The 19,921-nt window shown below is 39.7% G+C and overlaps 1 protein-coding gene across 1 annotated transcript in view; it reads left to right on the forward strand.

Moving 5' to 3' along the window:
- Positions 1 to 19,921, forward strand: part of LOC128739903 (protein eva-1 homolog C) — a 200,749-nt gene that overhangs the window by 170,153 nt on the left and 10,675 nt on the right. The window contains exons 6-7 of the mRNA XM_053835405.1: positions 9,508 to 9,651; positions 9,813 to 10,091. Coding sequence (XP_053691380.1) covers positions 9,508 to 9,651; positions 9,813 to 10,091 — 423 coding nt within the window. The remainder of the gene's footprint in view (positions 1 to 9,507; positions 9,652 to 9,812; positions 10,092 to 19,921) is intronic.

Genomic DNA, 19,921 nt, shown 5'->3' on the forward strand with positions numbered 1-19,921 from the left:
TCGATGATCCCAAGTCACTTAACGGCTCATTTAATGTGTTGCCTTCTTTGCCTTCACCTAAAGTGAAGCGTTTTCAAAGAGTAAAAGTTCGGCTGACAAATCAACAAAATAACGCCAAGAAAAGAGTAAATAAAAACCAGTGGAGTAAAATAACGTCTACTCTTATTTTCAAAATTGAACTAGTAGTAAAATTACTTCTTTTAGCAGGTCTCTAAATTAAACTACACCTTCTTTTAGCATGTACCTAAAACCCCTTAAGAACTTGTTCTTACTTAGTAAATAATATTGAAATTGTGTTTACAACTTAAAGAAACCTTCAAATCTGCCACAATCCGTCTTACTCCGCCATGGTCCGTCTTACCCCTTTGGTGGTCCTTCACTTAGGGGGGCCGTCTTACCCCGTCTTCCCCTATTGGTTTTACAAGATCGCCAAAATTTCGCAAAAATGCAATAAAAAATAGAGTATTTGTACCTATATGAGCCGTTGTTCACGGAATTCATTCTTTTCATGTCTCTATATAAAATTTCAATACGTATGTCTTAGATTTTTTGCGGTGACCCAACCTGTACAACATGGCCCGACTATGACAACATTTTTTGTCTTCACGTAAATGGCTATGACTTTTTTATTTTTCAAGCAATCAGTTCAAAACTTTCCGGAAATATACCATATTCTTAAACCTCTGCAACGATGTATTTATATTTCCAAAATTCCTTTTGAGACGAAAGTTATGGGCGAATTCCAAAACGTGGCCCAACCACGACGACACTCCCCTACAATTATAAACACTAACAATTTTCTTAGTCCGCATTGGCGGGAAAAAACACACAGAAAAGTTATGACGGATTGTTTCACGTCCCAGTTAAAAATCAAATACGGAAGCAACTCGATTAAGTACTCGCTATATACTTACGGGTTAAAGAATGTTTCGTCCGTAGTTGGTGCGTTGGAATGGTATTCAGAGCAATGAACTATTTCGTAGTGCTTTGGGACGTACATTTAGATCAATCTCCCCCAGAATAGCAAGATCATCGATTCTTCCCTACAACATATCAGCAGCAAACTGAGCACTTGCAATGTTTCTTCGTATCTACAGTGTCTCCAAGTGGATAAATCAGGATCGACTTTAGTAACTCGGCCAGTGGAACAGTTTTCGCCATGGTAGACGATGGAAAGCAAAGCGTCAGAAACGGCGTTGGACCTACTCAATCCTTTCCATCTCGTTTTGGTAACATGGATGCCAGACAACTGATCCGTATTCGAAAATCGAACGGACGGATGAACAATATAATGCCCTGAGGCAACATACGTATTGAAACCTGCGACTGTCACAATCAGTTTACGAGCTACGAGGTAGAAACTGAACCAACGCTAAGCACTACCGCATATACCAAGTGTTCCCAATTTGATAATCGCAATATCAAGATTGATTTTGTCAAACGACGCAGACAAATCAGTACAGATCAGCAGTTCAGCAGTAAATTATTGGCGAGCCCCCATTTGGGAAACGCTGGTATAGATTATGTCCATTTGAACACGACCCGCTATGCTTTCCACTTAAGATGCTCCCGTAAGATATAGGAGATCCGTAGCGGTTGATCTACCTGCGATGAATCCATTTTAATCATCACTCAGGTATTGTTTACAGTCTGACAGCAGCGAAATTATGACTACAAGTCCAAATAACTTGGAAATGGCATACGATGTCAAGATTCCTCGGTAGTTGTTAACATTTTTCCGATCCTCCTTTTTTGTGCACAGAAAGCATATAGACGATTTTCCATGGAAGCAGAAATACTCCGCTTGAGGTGGATCGACAAAACATGAGCCGGAGGGGGATTAAAAGGCCGATAAAATCTAATGAACCTTTTGCGATAGAATCATCTCGTACGACTAAGTAACCTAGGCTACTTTCAATGTGCTTTTTTAAAAACACAAACGGAATACCATCTGGACCGGGGTTTGAAGAAGATTTTTCGTTAAGACGGCTAGAGAGATCATTTTTTCATCGATGTTGAGCGTATCCAGAGTATTCCCAGTCATTAGTAAAACATTGCAATTTATCGACAAAGAGTTGACAATTAAACAACTTGTTAGGCGTGATTGCCGTAGTATTCACCAAAATTTCTCAATCTGTAGTCCGGATATTGCTCTTTCCATATCCTCCCACATTTAGTCAATATTCTACAAGTATTCAGCAGCTACTTCTCCAGCGGATAGCCGACATTTGATAATCCGTATCTTTCTCTATACGTTAGATATCCTAGCATTGATTTTGATCCGAAGGATCCGTTTTCTTCCAGGAAATACCGCACGTATAATACATCCGAAAATGTCGACCATCAATAAGGGTACCGGCCAAACTAACAGCAAGCCTTTCAATCTGGGTGCTCCCAAATATATTTCCGAATATTTTTAAGTGAATGTGAGTGCTACAAATAGCTATGGCTTTGATAATGTAACCATTCTGAACGTCCACAAGAAAGTAACCTCGGACCTCTATTGTTTTCTTTATTTTTTAACGACGTTTGTGCTGTACTTCCACGAGGACCCATATTGATGTATGCTGATGATCTTAAAATGCTTGTGCTAGTCAAATCTATTGAAGACTGATGTGAACTACAAATTTTTGCGGAGTGATGTCGTAAGAATAAGCTTTCAATTAGCGTGCGCAAGTTTTCGGTCATCTCTTTTTGTTGCAAGAAAGAATCTATTATATGGAGCTACCGCATCAGCAACGAAGTACTGGAAAGAGTATACGTATTTAAAGACTTGGGAGTGGTTCATGATACGAGAGTCTGTTTTCGGGAACACTACTCATATGTAATATGAAAAGCTAATCAAAATTTGGATTTTATTAGTATTTAGGATCTCCAAAGAATTTAAAGATCCATATTGCTAACGTGCGCTGTACTTCTCTATTGAACGTTCTCTCCTAAAATATACTGCTGTAATTTGGAGCCCTTACACTTGAATTTGGTCCTCCAGGTTGGAAGCAGTACAAACCTAATTCTTCCGGTATTTTTTGAAATTTCTACCCTGGTGAAAACCTTTGGTCCTTCCTCCGTATCAAGACCGGTACAACCTACTCAAAACTGAAACTCTCGACAATAGGAGAAAAATTGAAAGAATTCTTCACGTACTTTCGAGGCATAAAATTTCTTTATGGACTTCCGACGAACTGACTAACGAGAAATTTGTTAAAAGGTTTTTTGTGTGCAACGGGAAAGCCAAAGTTTGAGTACCCCTCGAACAATAAATGGCAAACTGAAACATTAATATTTTTTTTAAACGTTGGTTCTACAATTGATGGAGGGACGTAGGGGAAGGTAATGAGAATTATTTGGGAACGGAGGGGAAAGAGTGGAAAGGAAGAGGGGGGGAGATAATAGGTAGCTACGCTTAGCAAGTTGTCGTTGTGACTCCTGCCTTTTGTCCAATACTGGAAGGTGCATGGGTCGAACCAAGCTATAATCAGAGATTATAACTGGATTTGAACCCACAACACCCGCCAGGGCGGGTGGCTCGCTGGTACCCGTATACCTTTAAACCATAGAGGCGCTGTACAAAAGGAGACAGTACAGTTGTATCTGGTTTTGGTTTATTTTTAGACACACAAATTGTGCCTTTTCCTCCGTCAACTGTAGAAACCACCGACCGAGAAGTTTTAGTCTAACTTGTTTTTACTTTCAGGACGACGACACTATGCAGGCCCTTACGACTTGCAAGGTACTGCGTGTGACGTTGTTCGTCCGTGATTTACGTGATTTACGGCGTTATAGGGCTGCAGTGCCGTTGGTAGCAAAAAGAGCGCTCTTTTCGCTACCAACAGGGTAGCAGCCTTATAGCACCGTAAATACAAAAGATAAAACATTACTTTCTTCAGCAATATTGTAGACAATTACTTGTTCTACAAATGTCCCATACACTACATTTTCAAATTATGCTTGGCTGAGACGCAGTAATAAAAAGAGCAAAATCTATGCGAAAAGTGCATGCCAAGCCTGCCTCCAGTGATCTATTAGCATAATACGCCGAGACCAGGTCCGGCCAACAGACCTCATCCTCCTTCGCGTGGTACTTATTGATGAAGGCGGCAGCCTCCGGCAGACACTAAGGCACCGAAAGAAATAACAGTGCTCTGGACATTCCCTTCTTGCTGATCATCAGCCACAGTAGCACTTTCTTCGAAAAGTAATGGTGAGAGGTATTTCTGACGCCATTGCTTACCTCAGTAGTGAAGGACGTAAAGTATCCGATTCCCTGCCAGTCATTGCCGTCCAGCGTGAAGTAAGTTTATTCATCAATTATAACCACAACGCAGCGCTTCAGTGGAAAGCACCTTTAGACGCCCCTTCTGGGTAATTACCTGCTACTCAGACACATTTGGCCTCGACTGACGCTTCCGCATAAAAACTCCATTTTAGCCAAATATTTCTTCACCGCTTAACCGGAGGCTTCGACCTCCCGGTCCAAGGCGTGCAACGATGAGGCTGTCTTTCACTACCGCACTTCACGGTCGCGCAGCATCATCGGGCGGCCGGACCCAGGCTTTCGTTCGACACGTTCCTGCAGAAGGCTATATCTAGCTGACACAAAGTGCGTCACGATTTTCAACTTGTTCGCACTGGGATGGAGCTGGCAGTACGATCAAAGTATCGAGCGTTGTTGCGTGGCTGTTTTCATCATGGATGCTGCAAATCAACTGATAGTGTTGTCAATTTTTTTGTACACAGCAGAGCTGCTTAGCGATTAGTGTTGCATAGCTGAATGCTCAACCAGATGGCAGGATAATCTCATGCAAAATCACTCTATTTTTCAATGTGTACGTTATTACACGGTGCGAGAAGGGCAAGTATTAGACCAATCTAAAACATCTGTTCAAGCCGAAAAAATTGGTGGAAATATTACCCAGGTAATCAATTAGTACAAAAGCAGTCGTTTATTGGCATTCCTGAAACGTTATACTACACGTTGCTGTATATCAGCTTTTGACTGTATAGCTATTGTAAATTGGCATTCACCAGTCTATTTAAATTCTTCTTGTCGGTAATCTGCTGAAAAGCTGTAAAACGGTAAAGTAGCTGCATATTTTGCCAACACAGTTTTAAGTAGCAGTAACAACAGCTTCTGCAAAATTTTGTGCTAATCATAATGCACATTACAGGATCACCGTGTTCAAAATACCGTTATTAAAAAATAAAATAAAAATAAATTTAAACGGAAAATGCCAGTTGGTTTGTATTGCCATCCTACACCTCTGAGCCAATTTTTTAAAAAATCGATCGACGAATTTTTGAGTTGCGCCCTTTTGAAGTTATAAAGGGCAGATTGCTCATATAAAATAAATAAAAATCTTCAATGCCACCTCCAAAATGAACATAAATCACAGCCGGTATTGATTTTTTATGCAACATATGCCGATTGCCGACCATTTTAAGAGTTTTACGCTGTATTGGGACTAACCGGAAATGTTCCGGATTAAGTTATCGCTGTGGAAAATAGCCAGTATCGAACATGACCAAATACTTATCATGCGACACCTCAAATTACGCCAGAATTTAAAAAATAGATCACTGACAGTCAGATCAACTACCTAGCACCACGTTGATTATATTTGGACAAGATCCGGGGACTTCCGGGAACACCCAGACGAGTGGCCAATTTCGTTCATAAACAAAAACTTATCGTGCGATACCTTAAATCACTCTAGAATTCAATAACTAGATTAATGGAAACCAAATCTGCTTTCTAAGATAAGATTTGGTCAAATCTAGACATATTTGGGGGATTCCGGGAACCACTGGAAAGTCAATAACACAATGTGGTACATTTTTGATAATAAAGACATGTTCGGAATTGGTCATTGTAGTTCTTGGTACTCAATTTGGCTTACTTGAATCTATTTTAAAAGTTTTAGTGTGATTTAAGGTGTCGTATGATGAGCTTTTGTTCATGTTCGAAATTGGTCATTTCCTAGGGGTTTCCGGAGCCCCCCAAATATGTCCAGATATGACCAAACCTGACCCTAAATAGCAGATTTGGCATCTATTGATCTAGTTACTGAATTCTAGTGTGATTTAAGGTGCCGCACGATAAGCATTTGTTTATGGACGAAATTGGCCACTGGTCTGAGTGTTCCCGGAAGTCCCCAGAACTTGTCCATATATAACCAACGTGGCGCTAAGTAGTTGATCTAACTGTCAGGGATCTAGTTTTTAAATTCTGGCGTATTTGAGGTGTCGCATGACAAGTATTTGTTCATGATCGATACTGGCTATTTCCCACAGCGATAACTTAATCCGGAACATTTCCGGTTAGTTTCAATACAGCGTAAAACTCCTAAAATGGTCGGCAACGGGCATATATTGCATAAAAAAATCAATGTCGACTGTGATTTACGTTCATTTTGGAGGTGTCATTGAAGATTTTTATTTACTTTATATGAGCAATCTGCCCTTTAAAACTTCAAAAGGGCGCAACTCAAAAATTCGTCGATCGATTTTTTAAAAAATTGGCTCAGAGGTGTAGGATGGCAATACAAACCAAATGGCATTTTCCGTTTAAATGGCCTATTTTATTTTTTAATACCGGTATTTTGAACACCGTGAGGATACCTCGATATAAGACAACCTCGATATAAGACAATTTTTACCTCGATATAAGACAAATTCCTTTGATATAGTTGGTAACGACACCTGTGCCAATTTTCCAATCCAAAAGCGGCGCCATAAAGATGTTCATTATTTCTAAATAATGCTAAAAATCGTAAAAAACTAATAGCTCAAACAATAATAAATAGTTCAAAAAACGTAAACACACAACACAGAGCAAAATTGGTCAGTGCTAAGGCAAAAATGCTTGAAAAAATCATGTTTCGATATAAAACAATTTCGTTATAAGACAACTTTTTGAAATTATAAATTGTCTTAAATCGAGGTATCCCTGTACTTCTAATAGCTTTCAGTAACCAATTTTCAAGTAATTTTTTTTCATGTGCGGACTCATCACTGCGACCAGTATCGTTGATCTATTGTGATATCGCCCCGGTGTTTGCTGTATGACCTGCACTGCGTTTCTTTTTGCTATAATCGCTATTAAATGAGCGATATGCTTATTAAATTTTATGCGTGCTTGTGTGTATTGAGGTTTATCCTTCCTTCAAAGCTTGATCTACTTTACCCACTTATTTCTCGCTGCTAGTACTATCCCATATTATAGCCGTCCCTGGCGAGGACTTATTCGTAACTCTGACCAGTACACTAAAACTATAGGAGGGACATTTGCACTGTCAAGAGGCTTCAGAGGGTAAATATAGAATTCAGCATGAAGGGTAAATGGAGGGGCCTGAGAATAAACCCATGCTAAAGTCACTTGACATCGAATAGCTTGATTCTACTAAGATTCGAACCCACGACCACTCGCTTGTCAAAGCAGACTCGATAACCTTGCGGCTACGGAGCCCCCCTTTTCAAGTAATTAAAACATGGCGCTGCTCGGTCTCGGAATTTCTTTCGAATACTTTATTTGACGTTTTCGGCTGACGTTTCGAAGATCTATATCTGCATCCTCGGATGCAACGACTAGGTATTTTAAAACGGCTATAGATATTTAACAATCTTCATCGACCAACCTCGTGTTTTTAGTCTTGACCTTGAAATGCGGTCAGGCACATATATTAATATTTTTTGAAACGGTGCTTCTACAATTGATGAAAGAATGGGAGGAGAAGTAATGATTTTTTGTTTTGGTGAAGGAGGGGAAGAGCAGAAAGGTGAGGAGGGGGGGGGATATTGGTAGCTATGCTTAACAAGTAGTCGTTATTACTCCTACCTTTTGTCCAATGCTGGAAGGTGCATGAGTCGAACCAAGCTATAATCTGACATTATAGCCGGATTCGAACCCACAACACCCGTCAGTGCTTGTGGTTCACTGGTACTTGTACCTTTGAACCATAGAGGCTCATGCACCTTTCAGCATTGGACAAAAGGTAGGAGTCAAAACGACTACTTGTTAAGCATAGCTACCAATACCCCCCCCCCCCTCCTTACCTTTCCGCTCTTTCCCTCTTTCACCAAAAAAAAAATTTCATTTCTTTCCCCTACCGTCGCTTCATCAATTGTAGAACCATCGTTTCAAAATAAATATTAATATATATGTATGACCGCATTTCAAGGTCAAGACAAAAAAAAACTTAAGATTAGTCTACAACAAAGGTTTTTTAAAGAAGCAGTTTACATGGTTTGCAAGACTGTTCTAAAAAAATTTTGCAACAAACAATTGGATATGCGCTCATGTATAGTATAGTATAGTATAATATATATTAAGCCGAAAAAGCTCATTTTAAGATACACAAAAAAACTTTTCAGTTTCCTAATAGATACCCAATTTCATTTTTGGTGCTCTAATAATAATATACAATACATACAATGCAATACATAAAATAAATAATGTTCGAAATTGAGTAATTTCAACCAATTAATGATAATTTTTTTGGGAAAACTTTTTACTTCGAATCTTGTGAACACCTTCAACTACCCTAACGAACCAAATAAATACCTGGGTACGGTTTACTGGTAGCAACATAAATGAACCTCTCTAATACTAGTTCTATTCACTGTAAAAACCATCGAAATTCCGAACACGTATATTCGAACGCGCTTCGGCAACAGCGCGGTTTCCTTTATATTCCAGTTCTTTGCATTCAGATCTGAGCTGCAGGCAACCAACAGCCCGTGCCGGTTGATGATACGGTCAAATATATCAGTGAGTACTGATGGATGTTGCATCCATGCTGCAAATTGCTAGTTTATAGCCCACATTCACTGTGGACTGGGCCAATTAGCCCCGTCGAATTCTCTATAACCTATATCCTGCACCAGTCGCTCGGTTTTATCGGAGTGCAACCAAAAAAGATTAGTGCCAGTATAAATGATATAACCCTTAGCTATCTTTAGCTTGAAATAAATGCATCTCAATGTGGCATGGTCGTTGACACTTCTGTTTCATTTCATAAATAATAGATTAATTATGCGGCACCGGTGCTTCTATACTTTGTCCGTAACTGGAAACTGATAAAGTTCTGCTTTTTACCGACCAGCTTTTCATATGCTTTTGATGGCACCGATTCCGCTCATTTGAGCCTGAACAATACCCACGTATTAAGATGAGACAGGTTCATCTATTTAAATGCAGCCGATGTCATTTATCCAATTTGTCGCCTAGCTACAGATAACGGATTCAATTAGAGGTGGCAATATCTGCCATGCATGGGCTCTTGTCGACCGAAAACCGTCGACGGTGCGTTGTGACTGTCACGGATTGCAACGACACAACAGGATCGTGCTGGAACGAAATCAGCTCGATATCTATGCATCACACCACACGATGTCCGTGCATGGTAGCTCGCCAATGGCGTTGAATATTCTCGGCTCTTGTTGTACTTCATTCCTATAACACAACACAATTTAATGAGTTTATAAACTGACGGAAGGCTGTTGTTTCAGCATGTCTTGCATCTTACGCCACCGAGACTGTTATGCAAAAATGCCACGGAAGGAGAAAATGCACCTTGTCAGCAGACAGCACAACTTTCGGAAAACCGTGTCGTCCGGACTCGAGGATGTATTTAAAAGTTGTTTACACATGTGGTTAGTATCATGTTAATTATATTTCCGCTGAGTAGTGTTAATCTCTGCAATGATTTCCCAACATGTCACTACTAAAGCACGATTACCGCCACCAGTTTAAACTAAATTATTTTTCCATTATCCCATTTACTCACGCTTGCACCGTCACGTTGCACGAGCAGTGCCACGGAAGGTACTAAAGGACCGGTTCGAAGCTGCACCGGAACCGGACGAACCGCTGCAGAGTGACTTAGAGCAGGATCATGACGACTTGTACGATGAGGACCAGTTTTTCCGTGAATCAGACGCTCTTCCGCCCGGGCCGGCACCGAAACTGCAAGGTGGTCCGTCCAATAATCGAGTGTCGGACATTCCAGGCTACATGGTCACCAGCAGTACGCCACCCATGCCACCGCGCTCGATACAAGACTACAACCAGGACAACGACTTTTCTTTCGAGGGTGAGTAGTGTCTATCGAAATCAATTATCTGTCTGCCTCTATTGAAACGCTTTATCTAAAAATATGCACCACACACACACATGAAACCGCTCTGTAATGCTTGAGTAACATACACGTAACCGGTAGAGTTTTACTGGAGGGGAAACGTGTTATGTAAACTATAAACATTTTATATTTTAACTATTGCAAAAAGTAATTGTATTATACACTTAATTGTTTTGTTAACGCTTAATACTAACTTCTTATAGATTGAATTAGGTTTACTAAACATATGTGATACGAAAAACCAACAATTCTGAACCGGATCGTAGAATTGCAATTAAATTTTGAACTAATCCTTTAATAATTAAAAACAGGGTTTAGCTTAGTTTTACCACACAAAACTTTCAAAATAATGCTACAATCATAAAATAATAAAAATGACTTAATTCTACTAAAAATAATTAAAATATATAAAAAGTAGCTTTGAGCTACTTATTAGATAATAAATTCAAATAACTTTCATACGCGGGAATGTTTAAAATGCAATTTCTTAAATGAATATTACATTTGTTAAATACTACTAAATAACATGACTATAAAAATGAAGGTCTTTTTCGACGCTAGTTGAATTAAATCAGGTTCTGTTTTCCCTGCGTCGTTGAATAGGAAAATTCTCTCAACCGTGTGAAAAATCTCAACGATGCCAAAACCCAGAAAAATAACTAGTGGCCGTCGTTACTCAACTTGACTCTGGTTTTTATCAAACGATAGTGCTTCTGGTTTATCGCTTACCGGCATTGTCCGGGAGTAACAGTTTCACTATTTCACTTTTACCTGGGTTTCCTGCACTTTTTGCCATTATTGTACTCCATCGAAGAAAATCTTTCACACGTGACGTACCTTCAATAGCATTTTTTAATAAGGGTGATTCTGGAACTGGATATGGATTCGAAAACTGGATATGGATTAATGTGCTGAGAATGGCAACAACTTGAAACTGTCTTTTTCGAGTTACAGTTTTTTTTTTAAATTTATGTGACTGGCAAAGTAATAAGGATTTACAATTACTCAACAAAGGTAGTCTCTTAGTAGTCACTTTCATCCACAATCTTCATATACTTATTTTGAATTAAACTTTTCCCAAGTAAAAAAAATCAAAAATATGAGCGCCCAAGAGCGAATGGAATCTATATCCGGTGGAAAATAAAATCAATTCTTCATCCGGGCTGTTATAACTGAGTAGGTTGGTACTCTTGGTACTGACCGTTATAAATACAACCGAGCCGGTATTATGCTACCAAGCACTGGTACAGTGACGGCCTGATTTTATTAATGTCTAAAAACTAATTTGCGTGATTAATTTAACACGGAACTCGTTCGATCCCTATTAGGAATAGGATAATTCGCTTGCACGACCCAAAATTTCTCAACCGTTACTAAATCGAGACGTAACTGTAGCACAAAGAGACTACCGGCATGGAAGATTTCTTTACGAGCTTGAACAAATGTTTTACTCTGCCTGAAAACACATAGCAGAAGGCGTTATCCATATCCTGCTCAGTGGAAATACTATTTCATAAGTACATTTTGCTTTATGTATGTGAGGTGCTGCAGTAGCTGGCTTTAACTAGCGGGTATCATCTATACTGCGAAAACGTTTACTGCAGATGAGCTGAGCACCTACTCTGTTTTACCGAATATTCCAATCGTTTTAAAACTAGACTAATGAATTGTTGGTTTTGAGTAAAATCAATAGAGCGACTGCCAGGCGGTTCAAACAATAAATAAATAGATATGGCTGCGGAAAAAACTAGTTAACACTATTTCTAAGCAAATAATCTCTTAAAGCTTAGATCATTTAGAAATGAGGTGCTTCATTTTGGCGATAGCAGCTCCCCTACCGCCCAGTGATCGCCTATGCAAACTTTTGACAGCACTTAGTTGTCTGTAAATAGTGCTCGGTACATTTTTTTACAGTTTAACACTAATGTGATACCAAGATACTCATCATGCAGGAGGAGTAAAGAAAAATAATTGTGCAAAGTCACCTGCAATATCACCTGTCAACTCGGGAGCTTACAAAACTGACAACTACACCTGTAAAGTGCAAACCAAGAGCTTTTTAGTGGAACCCTTGATTATCAACTGCAATTGAAGGCTATCCGGGAAGTCAAGGCTGATCCCAAGATGACGGATTATACATTGGCGAATAAAACTGAATACAGACGCTAAACTATTCGGCGAGTATGTCTCCAAAAATGCTGCAAGTGTTATCGAGAAAATTGAGAACTCAGCCGAAGCCTCAAACAACAATCTGTAGTCAGAATTTGATCTTGTAAGCTGTTCGAACAGGTGTAGACGAAACGTGATGGATGTGTCTTGTTTGATGTTGAAGCTTATGTAAAAGCCGATTTCAAGCAAATCCCGGGGGCCTAATTCTGCTGGCTCCTACTCGCGGTAAGCTTCCCAGCAGATTCAACTTTGTTTTTCGGATAGGCTTCCCGGAAAAAAGTCATGATTTAGCTAGGGATCTGTTTCTGTCCCTGTCACTAGGGAACCACTAGTGACTTCTGCGGAGTTGGGATTTGAACCCGGGTCCTCGGCGTGAGAGGCGTGAATGCTAACCACTACGGCGGGTCTAACCCCTTTCTTCAAATATGCCGCCAAGAATTTATAGCAGGATCTTGTCCTCAAAAACGCCGCTCGTCGGTACTCCTCTTTCAACGTCCACGCTTCGTGGCCGTAGAATATCACCAGGAAAATTGGCATCTTATAGAGTGCGAGTTTCGTGCGGAGTTTCAGACTACATAATCCGTAAAAGACTCTGATAGCCGCCGCTATCCGCCTTTCTACGGCTCACATCATTGTTACATATCTTTAACGTACCAAACGTAAACAAATTCGTAGACCACTTTAAAAGTATCTCCATATGTCACTACCGTAATTCCCAAACCCGAACAGCTACCACTATGTCTACTAGTAACCAAATACTATGTTTTGGTAGAAATTATGATTAGCCCTATTGTTGCAGCTTCCACTTTAAGATACATGTACGCCTCTTCCATAGCTCTAGGATAACACCGATAATATCGGTGATGTCCACGAACCCTAGAAGCATATGGAATCTTCCAATGCAATGTTGTACAACGCATTCGACAACCCGTTTCCTTGCTTCAAACCATCTAAAGTCACAAACGAGTCCGTTGTCTCACCCACTATTCTGACGCTTGGTTTAGAACCATCAAGAATAGCACGTATCAGCCTAATCAGATATGTTGGAAAACCATGGTCAAGCATAATCCGCTACAGCACATTAGATTTAACTGAATCGTACGCCGCCTTGAAGTCTATGAACAAGGAACAAGGTAGGAGTCTACAAGTCAAATTCCTGGAATTCAGCTCTCTAGCTGCTTTTTAGTCTCTTCCAGAGTCAGTGGATCCACAGCTTGTCCATTAATCTCAATCGTTACCCTGTTTCTGTTGACAGCTCCATCTTGTTCGCCATTCAAAAGTACATCGAAACGTTGGTTTCAACGCCCAGCCCCCTTTCGGTAATCAGGTACTCCTCATTATCGTTGCACTTAACAGGAGTTGGCAAGCTCCGGTTCCTGATTCCGTTGATCATTTTAGAAGAAGAAGAAGCTCCCTGCATCATGCCTCTCGAAGCAATTTCCTACCTCCGCAAGAACGCGATCCCATCACTAAACACTAATCAACGTCACCTGTAAAATATTCCTCCAAAACATATTTTGATGTCTATCATCAGTAACCAAGATGTTACTTTCCGGGAATCTGGAAGATTTCGTACGTCATTCCGGTACATAAAAAAGAGACTAAAGGTCATGTAGAATCGACTATTCCGAAGCTTTTCGAGTCACTGGTATATAGTCAGCCTTACGATAATATAGTTAACCGCGTTTCTCCTGTACAGCACCGATTCTTGAAGAAAAAATCAGTGGTCACGAATCTTAGCGAGTTTACCTCGGTGGTCTACAAATGGATTGCATACGCACCGATATGAGCAAAGCATTTGATGATGACACACATCTTAGAGGCAGTAGAAGACTTTGGCATTCGAGACTCGCGATATAACTGGTTAAGATCGTATCTCAAAAATAGAACCCAAGTTGTAAACATCCGTGGCAACAAATCCTGTCCGTTTACCATGCAATCAGGAGTACCACCATGTAGCCACTTAGGACCTTTACTGTTTGTGATTTAAATGAACAAATTGCGTGAAGCTATCTCACACGCAACCGTTTTAACTTATGCCGACGACGTGAAATTTTTTTTCCATTAAGGCTATGGACGACTGCCTAAAGTTGCAGCTCGATTTAGAGTATTTTGAAAGGTTCTGTGAAAATTATGGATTAAAAATTAATACAAATAAGTGTTCAGTGAAAATGTCATCACTGAAAGGAAAGTTAGCCCGGTGATCTTCGACTACGTTCACCGGGATAATACTATACCGCGTGTAGAATATGTACGTGACCTAGGGGTATCATTCAATAGGTCACTTTCCTTTGTTATACATATCGACAATGTGATTAACGAGAGCCTAAAACTTTTTGCGCTTTTCAGGAGGTTTAACCGTTCCAGGAAACTGGAGCTAGCGCATCATAAAAGGGAGGTTATCGTGGTGAACAACCGCAAGTCGGTACAGCAAGCAAATATCAGCGTCGGGGACTGCACTATTTCGTCAACGCGGTCTTTAAAACTCCTTGGAGTCATGGTCGACGACAAGCTCAAGTTCTCTGTGTCTTAGCGGGTATGATGCCTATTAGTATCATCATTAGCGAGGACTAGCGGATTAGCGAGGAAAATTCTCCAAAGGGGCCGTGAATACAGAGTTCCCACGCATCATTTGTTCGTTGACTTCAAAGCTGCATATGATACCATCGACCGGAAAGAGCTTTGGAAAATCATGGACGAGAACAGTTTCCACAGGAAGCTCATCAAACTGATTAAATCCACGATGGATGGTACACAGTGCTGTGTTCGGATTTCGGGTGGATTGTCAAGTTCATTCGAATCACACAGAGGGCTTCGTCAAGGTGATGGTCTTTCATGCCTGCTGTTCAACATAGCGCTACAAGGTATTATGAACCGAGTGGATATCAATACGCGGGGCACGATATTCAACAAATCTAGTCAATTCGTCTGCTTTGCCGATGACATGGATATTATCGGCAGAACATCTGTGGCGGTGGCTGAACAGTACACCAGACTAAAGCGCGAAGCAGAAAAGATTGGGTTAAAGGTAAATACGTCTAAAACAAAGTACATGCAGGTAAGCGGAACCGAGGCCGAACGACGCCGCTCGGGCAGTAGTATATTGATCGACGGCGATGAGTTTGAGGTAGTCGACGAATTTGTCTACCTTGCACCCTGTACAAAACGCTCGGAGTTTTCGAACGACGAGTGCTAAGAACGATCTTCGGCGGTGTACAGGAGAACGGAGTATGGAGGCGGAGGATGAACCATGAACTCGCACAGCTTTATGGCGAACCCAGTATCCAGAAGGTGGCTAAAGCTGGACGGATACGATGGGCAGGGCATGTTGCAAGAATGCCCGACAACTACCCTGCAAAGATGGTGTTCGCTTCAAATCCGGTAGGAACAAGACGACTTGGAGCGCAGCGAGCAAGATGGTTAGACCAGGTGGAGCGAGATCTGGCGGAGATTACTCGGTGTCCGAGGAATTGGAAAGCGGTAGCCCTCAACCGAGTTACATGGAAAAACTTTGTTCAACAGGCTTTGTCTTAGGACGGCAAGCCACCTAAGTGAAGTGTGGTAAGTGAAGCATAAGCTCGAATACCATTCAAAATAGGCCTAGGTTATACTACAGTGGACAACTGCTTTAGAGATGTGCTTTAGAGTCTATTTTTTTTATATGTAACTTGTTTCTATATGTAGGATTTGTCCAATAATTGTTTGTAAATAAGTCTTAAGTAAGGATAACGGATTCATGATGGCCTATATTCAAATTCAAATTCAAATATTGCAAACTGATATATGAATATGATAAATATTGCAAAAATGGCGTGAGTAGCGAATGCCGATATCGAAAATCAAATTATTCATTTGCCAACATTGAATTTTCATTCATGTGTAAATTCTGGTAAAACTTATTTTCTCAACTACCTACTTATGGAAAAAGTAAATTAATAACCTGATAGCCTTCAGCCTCCGCTGACTGAAAATTCAACTAAGCCAACTAGTTTCAATTTAAACGAAGTACTGCAGTCGCACTCGCAGTGAAGATAAACGTGCCTGTTTTGAATGTGCATCATTAATTACTTCCAGTTCCTGGCTTTCTGCCGGTTCCACAGCAAATTACGTTCAATTCAGTACATTTCTCTTTCCGATACTTGGGCTGCTACTCAATATATAGAGTGCGATTTAAACAATGACAAATTTTCTGCGCTTGCCGGCAAATGGGTTGTGATCATTTATTTGCTCTTATTCCCACCATGCCAAGGATCTGGAAATAATAATAATCTCGGCGTGTTTTTATTAAGATCAAATTAGTTCGCAGTGAAACTATCAGTCGTCTGGTTTAGTTTCAGTGGGCAAAATCGTGGCTTAGCTGTCTTATATAAGAGGCTTTTGACTTACAAATAGATGATTCAGGTTATGCGCATTTTGAAACTATGATATTTTGTCATTTTTTGATTAACAGCAGTCGCTGTGTGAAGTAAGGCGAAATTAAAAGAAATGGATATTTTAAAGCGTATATTTATACACCTATCTCAATTATATGATATTACATTTTCTTAGAAGATCGAGGTAAATAATAAACAACTAGATTATAGACAAATCTCGTGTTACCGTGTAGTTTCATTAAAGTGCGCTTACTAATTTTATAAAATATTTTAATATTCTACTGCGAAGTTTGTTTTCAATTTATAAGTAAGTTTAAGCTTCTACTCACAAATACTTCTAATTGCAAATGTAAACTCAATTACATAAATTCGCTGACAGTGTTAAACAGTCACCTCTAATGAGAATTATAGAGCCAATAGAAAACAGCTTAACTTGTTCTGTTCAACCGTCACCTTCAGCTGCTAACAAATGTAAACCGTTCCACCACCCATCAAGAACAGATTATCAAGGCTGGTTATGAAATTATGACCGATTCTATGAAACGTTATCAACCAATCATGAACATACACCGCGGTATATTTCACAAAGTTTTTCCTCCTGGTACAATCGATTACTTCGCACAACTTCTCAGCGGATAACTTTCCTGGCACAAACTTTCCCATTTACGAAATTGCAAAGAACAACGTAATAAATTCTCTCGGCTTACCAAGCACACTGCTAGCTCAGCACCAAAAATTTTGCACCATCATTATTTGTGACGCCATCCGACAAAACCTCACGTACAAAACGAGGGCAAATATCACCGCGAGCGTTATTTTCTGCACATCTTCATCCCGAGCGCAAGCCTTGTTGCTTTCCGAATTCGTGTCTCCCCGGGTATCATGCAGCCCGGGCCAATGTGCAAGGAATGGCACAATAGTTATGATGCAAGCTTGAAATTTTATGCTTCTAGAATCTGTTCATCGACGGGTAAAGCCTCTCAGCAGAAACTATACACCGCTTGGCCCAATCGAGCGCGGAAGTCCAACGCAAAGTTTGCCGAAGGGACAGCTTTTCTTTGCTACTCCCACACCCACCCCCACGACGGAAAAGTTACCGGAATATAAGGACGACAAAGTCAGTTTCGAGGACCACAACCAAAGCATGGCCCATGACAATAATAAAATATCGAAAAATATTGGTACGATTGCGATGACAATAACAGCCAAGTGTACTGAATTATTCGCGTTTTTCGAAAGTAAGTTCACGTTGATAAACACATTTTTTATTAATATATTTTTTATCTTTTTCTTATTTTATGGAAAGTTTTATTCACATGGTTGTTGAGCTGCCATCGATCCAACAGATTTTCAACGTTCTCCCACAACACTCTCATTATACTCGTTAAATTCTACTCTGTTATCCATTAAATCTTTGCTGCTTAAATGCATTTTAATGATAGCCTCAAGTCATGGCCGTCCCTTTCTTCAGGCAGTTGGCTTCTTTTTCCACTTCACCGGGTGAATTTGCATTAAATTTCATTTGAATTTGCTTCATTGCGTTTTCACATAGCAGCACGAGTATGTGGAAAGCACATGCAAATTCTACGCCGAGATTGCCAGATTTTTCTCGAGACTGTATTATCCTTCTGGCATTCGAATGGAATATCGTTTTGCTAACAAATATCTGATTATCCCCCAGGCACCACAGCAACTAAGAATTTTCCGTTCCAAAACATATACATATATACAAGCCGACAATAAAACTGCATCAATAAATTGCTTGCCCGAATGCTCGATCTTTCAGGCAAGGAAATTAAAATTTATGTATGTACGTGGCTTTGTTGGATCGTGCGGAAGATGTGTTTTCAATGAAAGTTCGCTTTTTAGGCTTTTTTGTGTGACGATGTGTGTGAGTTGTTTGGAAACCATTCGTCTTCTAGAAAATAAGTTTGATTTCTCAGATTAAGATTAGCAAATATATTTTCGCACGATCCGTAAAGGTTACAATAAATTTAAAACAGAGGGGTTAATGTCCGAGACACAACCACAATGTTAACTAATGCTAGTCATAGCAAAGTATGATATAGGTAAACTGAGCACAGATACATATAGCATACTATGGAAAAGCAACAGCTATCGAGAATTAAAAAAGCTACGATTTTGTTCAAATATTGCCTTCTTTTAACTTTTCGAAAAATTTTAAATCACTCGTTTTTTATTTGGCTTCTTAGGGTACCTTCTTCTGAGTTACGGTGATTCCATAAATCAGCATTTTTGCATTTAGAGCTTTTCTTAAAAATTTACAACTTTAGAACCACTAAACCGATTTTAGTTATATTAAATGAAAGCTATCTTGATGAAATGAAATATTGACTAGGAAACCATTATTTTGTTATGATTGCGATTGCGAAAACATAAACAAAAATTTATTGTATTTTCATGGTTTGCAGACCAAAATGATCCAATTTTTTATATTTTTAACAATGGAGACGCGTGATTATGTAAACCATCTACCTAGTGGTGAGAGAAACCTTTTGTATACCATCTTACTTGTGTTTTTTTACCATCTTACTTATTATATGGGCTATAAATCAGCACGTGTTCAGGAAAATCAAAATCATGAAAATCGGTTTAGTCGTTCAAAAGTTATGATTTGAAAAAAGCAAAAGTTTGGCAAAACGACAATTTTTGGAATCACCCTAACTCAGAGAGAGGCACCCCAAACGCCAAATGAAAAAAATGCGGGTTTTCATATCATATGTCACTATACTATACAGGGTGAGTAGTAATAACTGTCACTGTTTTTGGGACGTCTTTAATCAAAAATAGGTCAATCACAGATGTGAATGCACATTTTTTTAGAGTGTATGAACATAAATATGGACGCAAAAAGGGAACTTGAGGAAAGTCTATTTTTGAAAAATTTTCATCCGTGTGATATTTTAAAGAAGCTGAAGCGACTCGGAATGAACGAAAGATTCATCTTTTGTACCATCAAGCAATACATCGAAACCAGTTCTTGGAAAATACTCCCCAAACCTGGCCGTAAACGCAATGTAAGGATAACGGAAGCTATCAAGCGAGTAAGAGAACGGATTGGATGGAAACCAGATCAGTTTAGATGAAAAACGGCCAAGGACCTGCACATTTCACAGTCAACCATGAAGAATATTTTGAAAGACGATCTTCGATTGATTCCAAACAAAAGCAACGAGTGCACGGTTTGACTGAAAAGCAAAAGATTGCAAGAGTCGAAAAATG

Source organism: Sabethes cyaneus, chromosome 3 (genome assembly GCF_943734655.1).
Source record: "Sabethes cyaneus chromosome 3, idSabCyanKW18_F2, whole genome shotgun sequence".
Classification (NCBI taxonomy): domain Eukaryota; kingdom Metazoa; phylum Arthropoda; class Insecta; order Diptera; family Culicidae; genus Sabethes; species Sabethes cyaneus.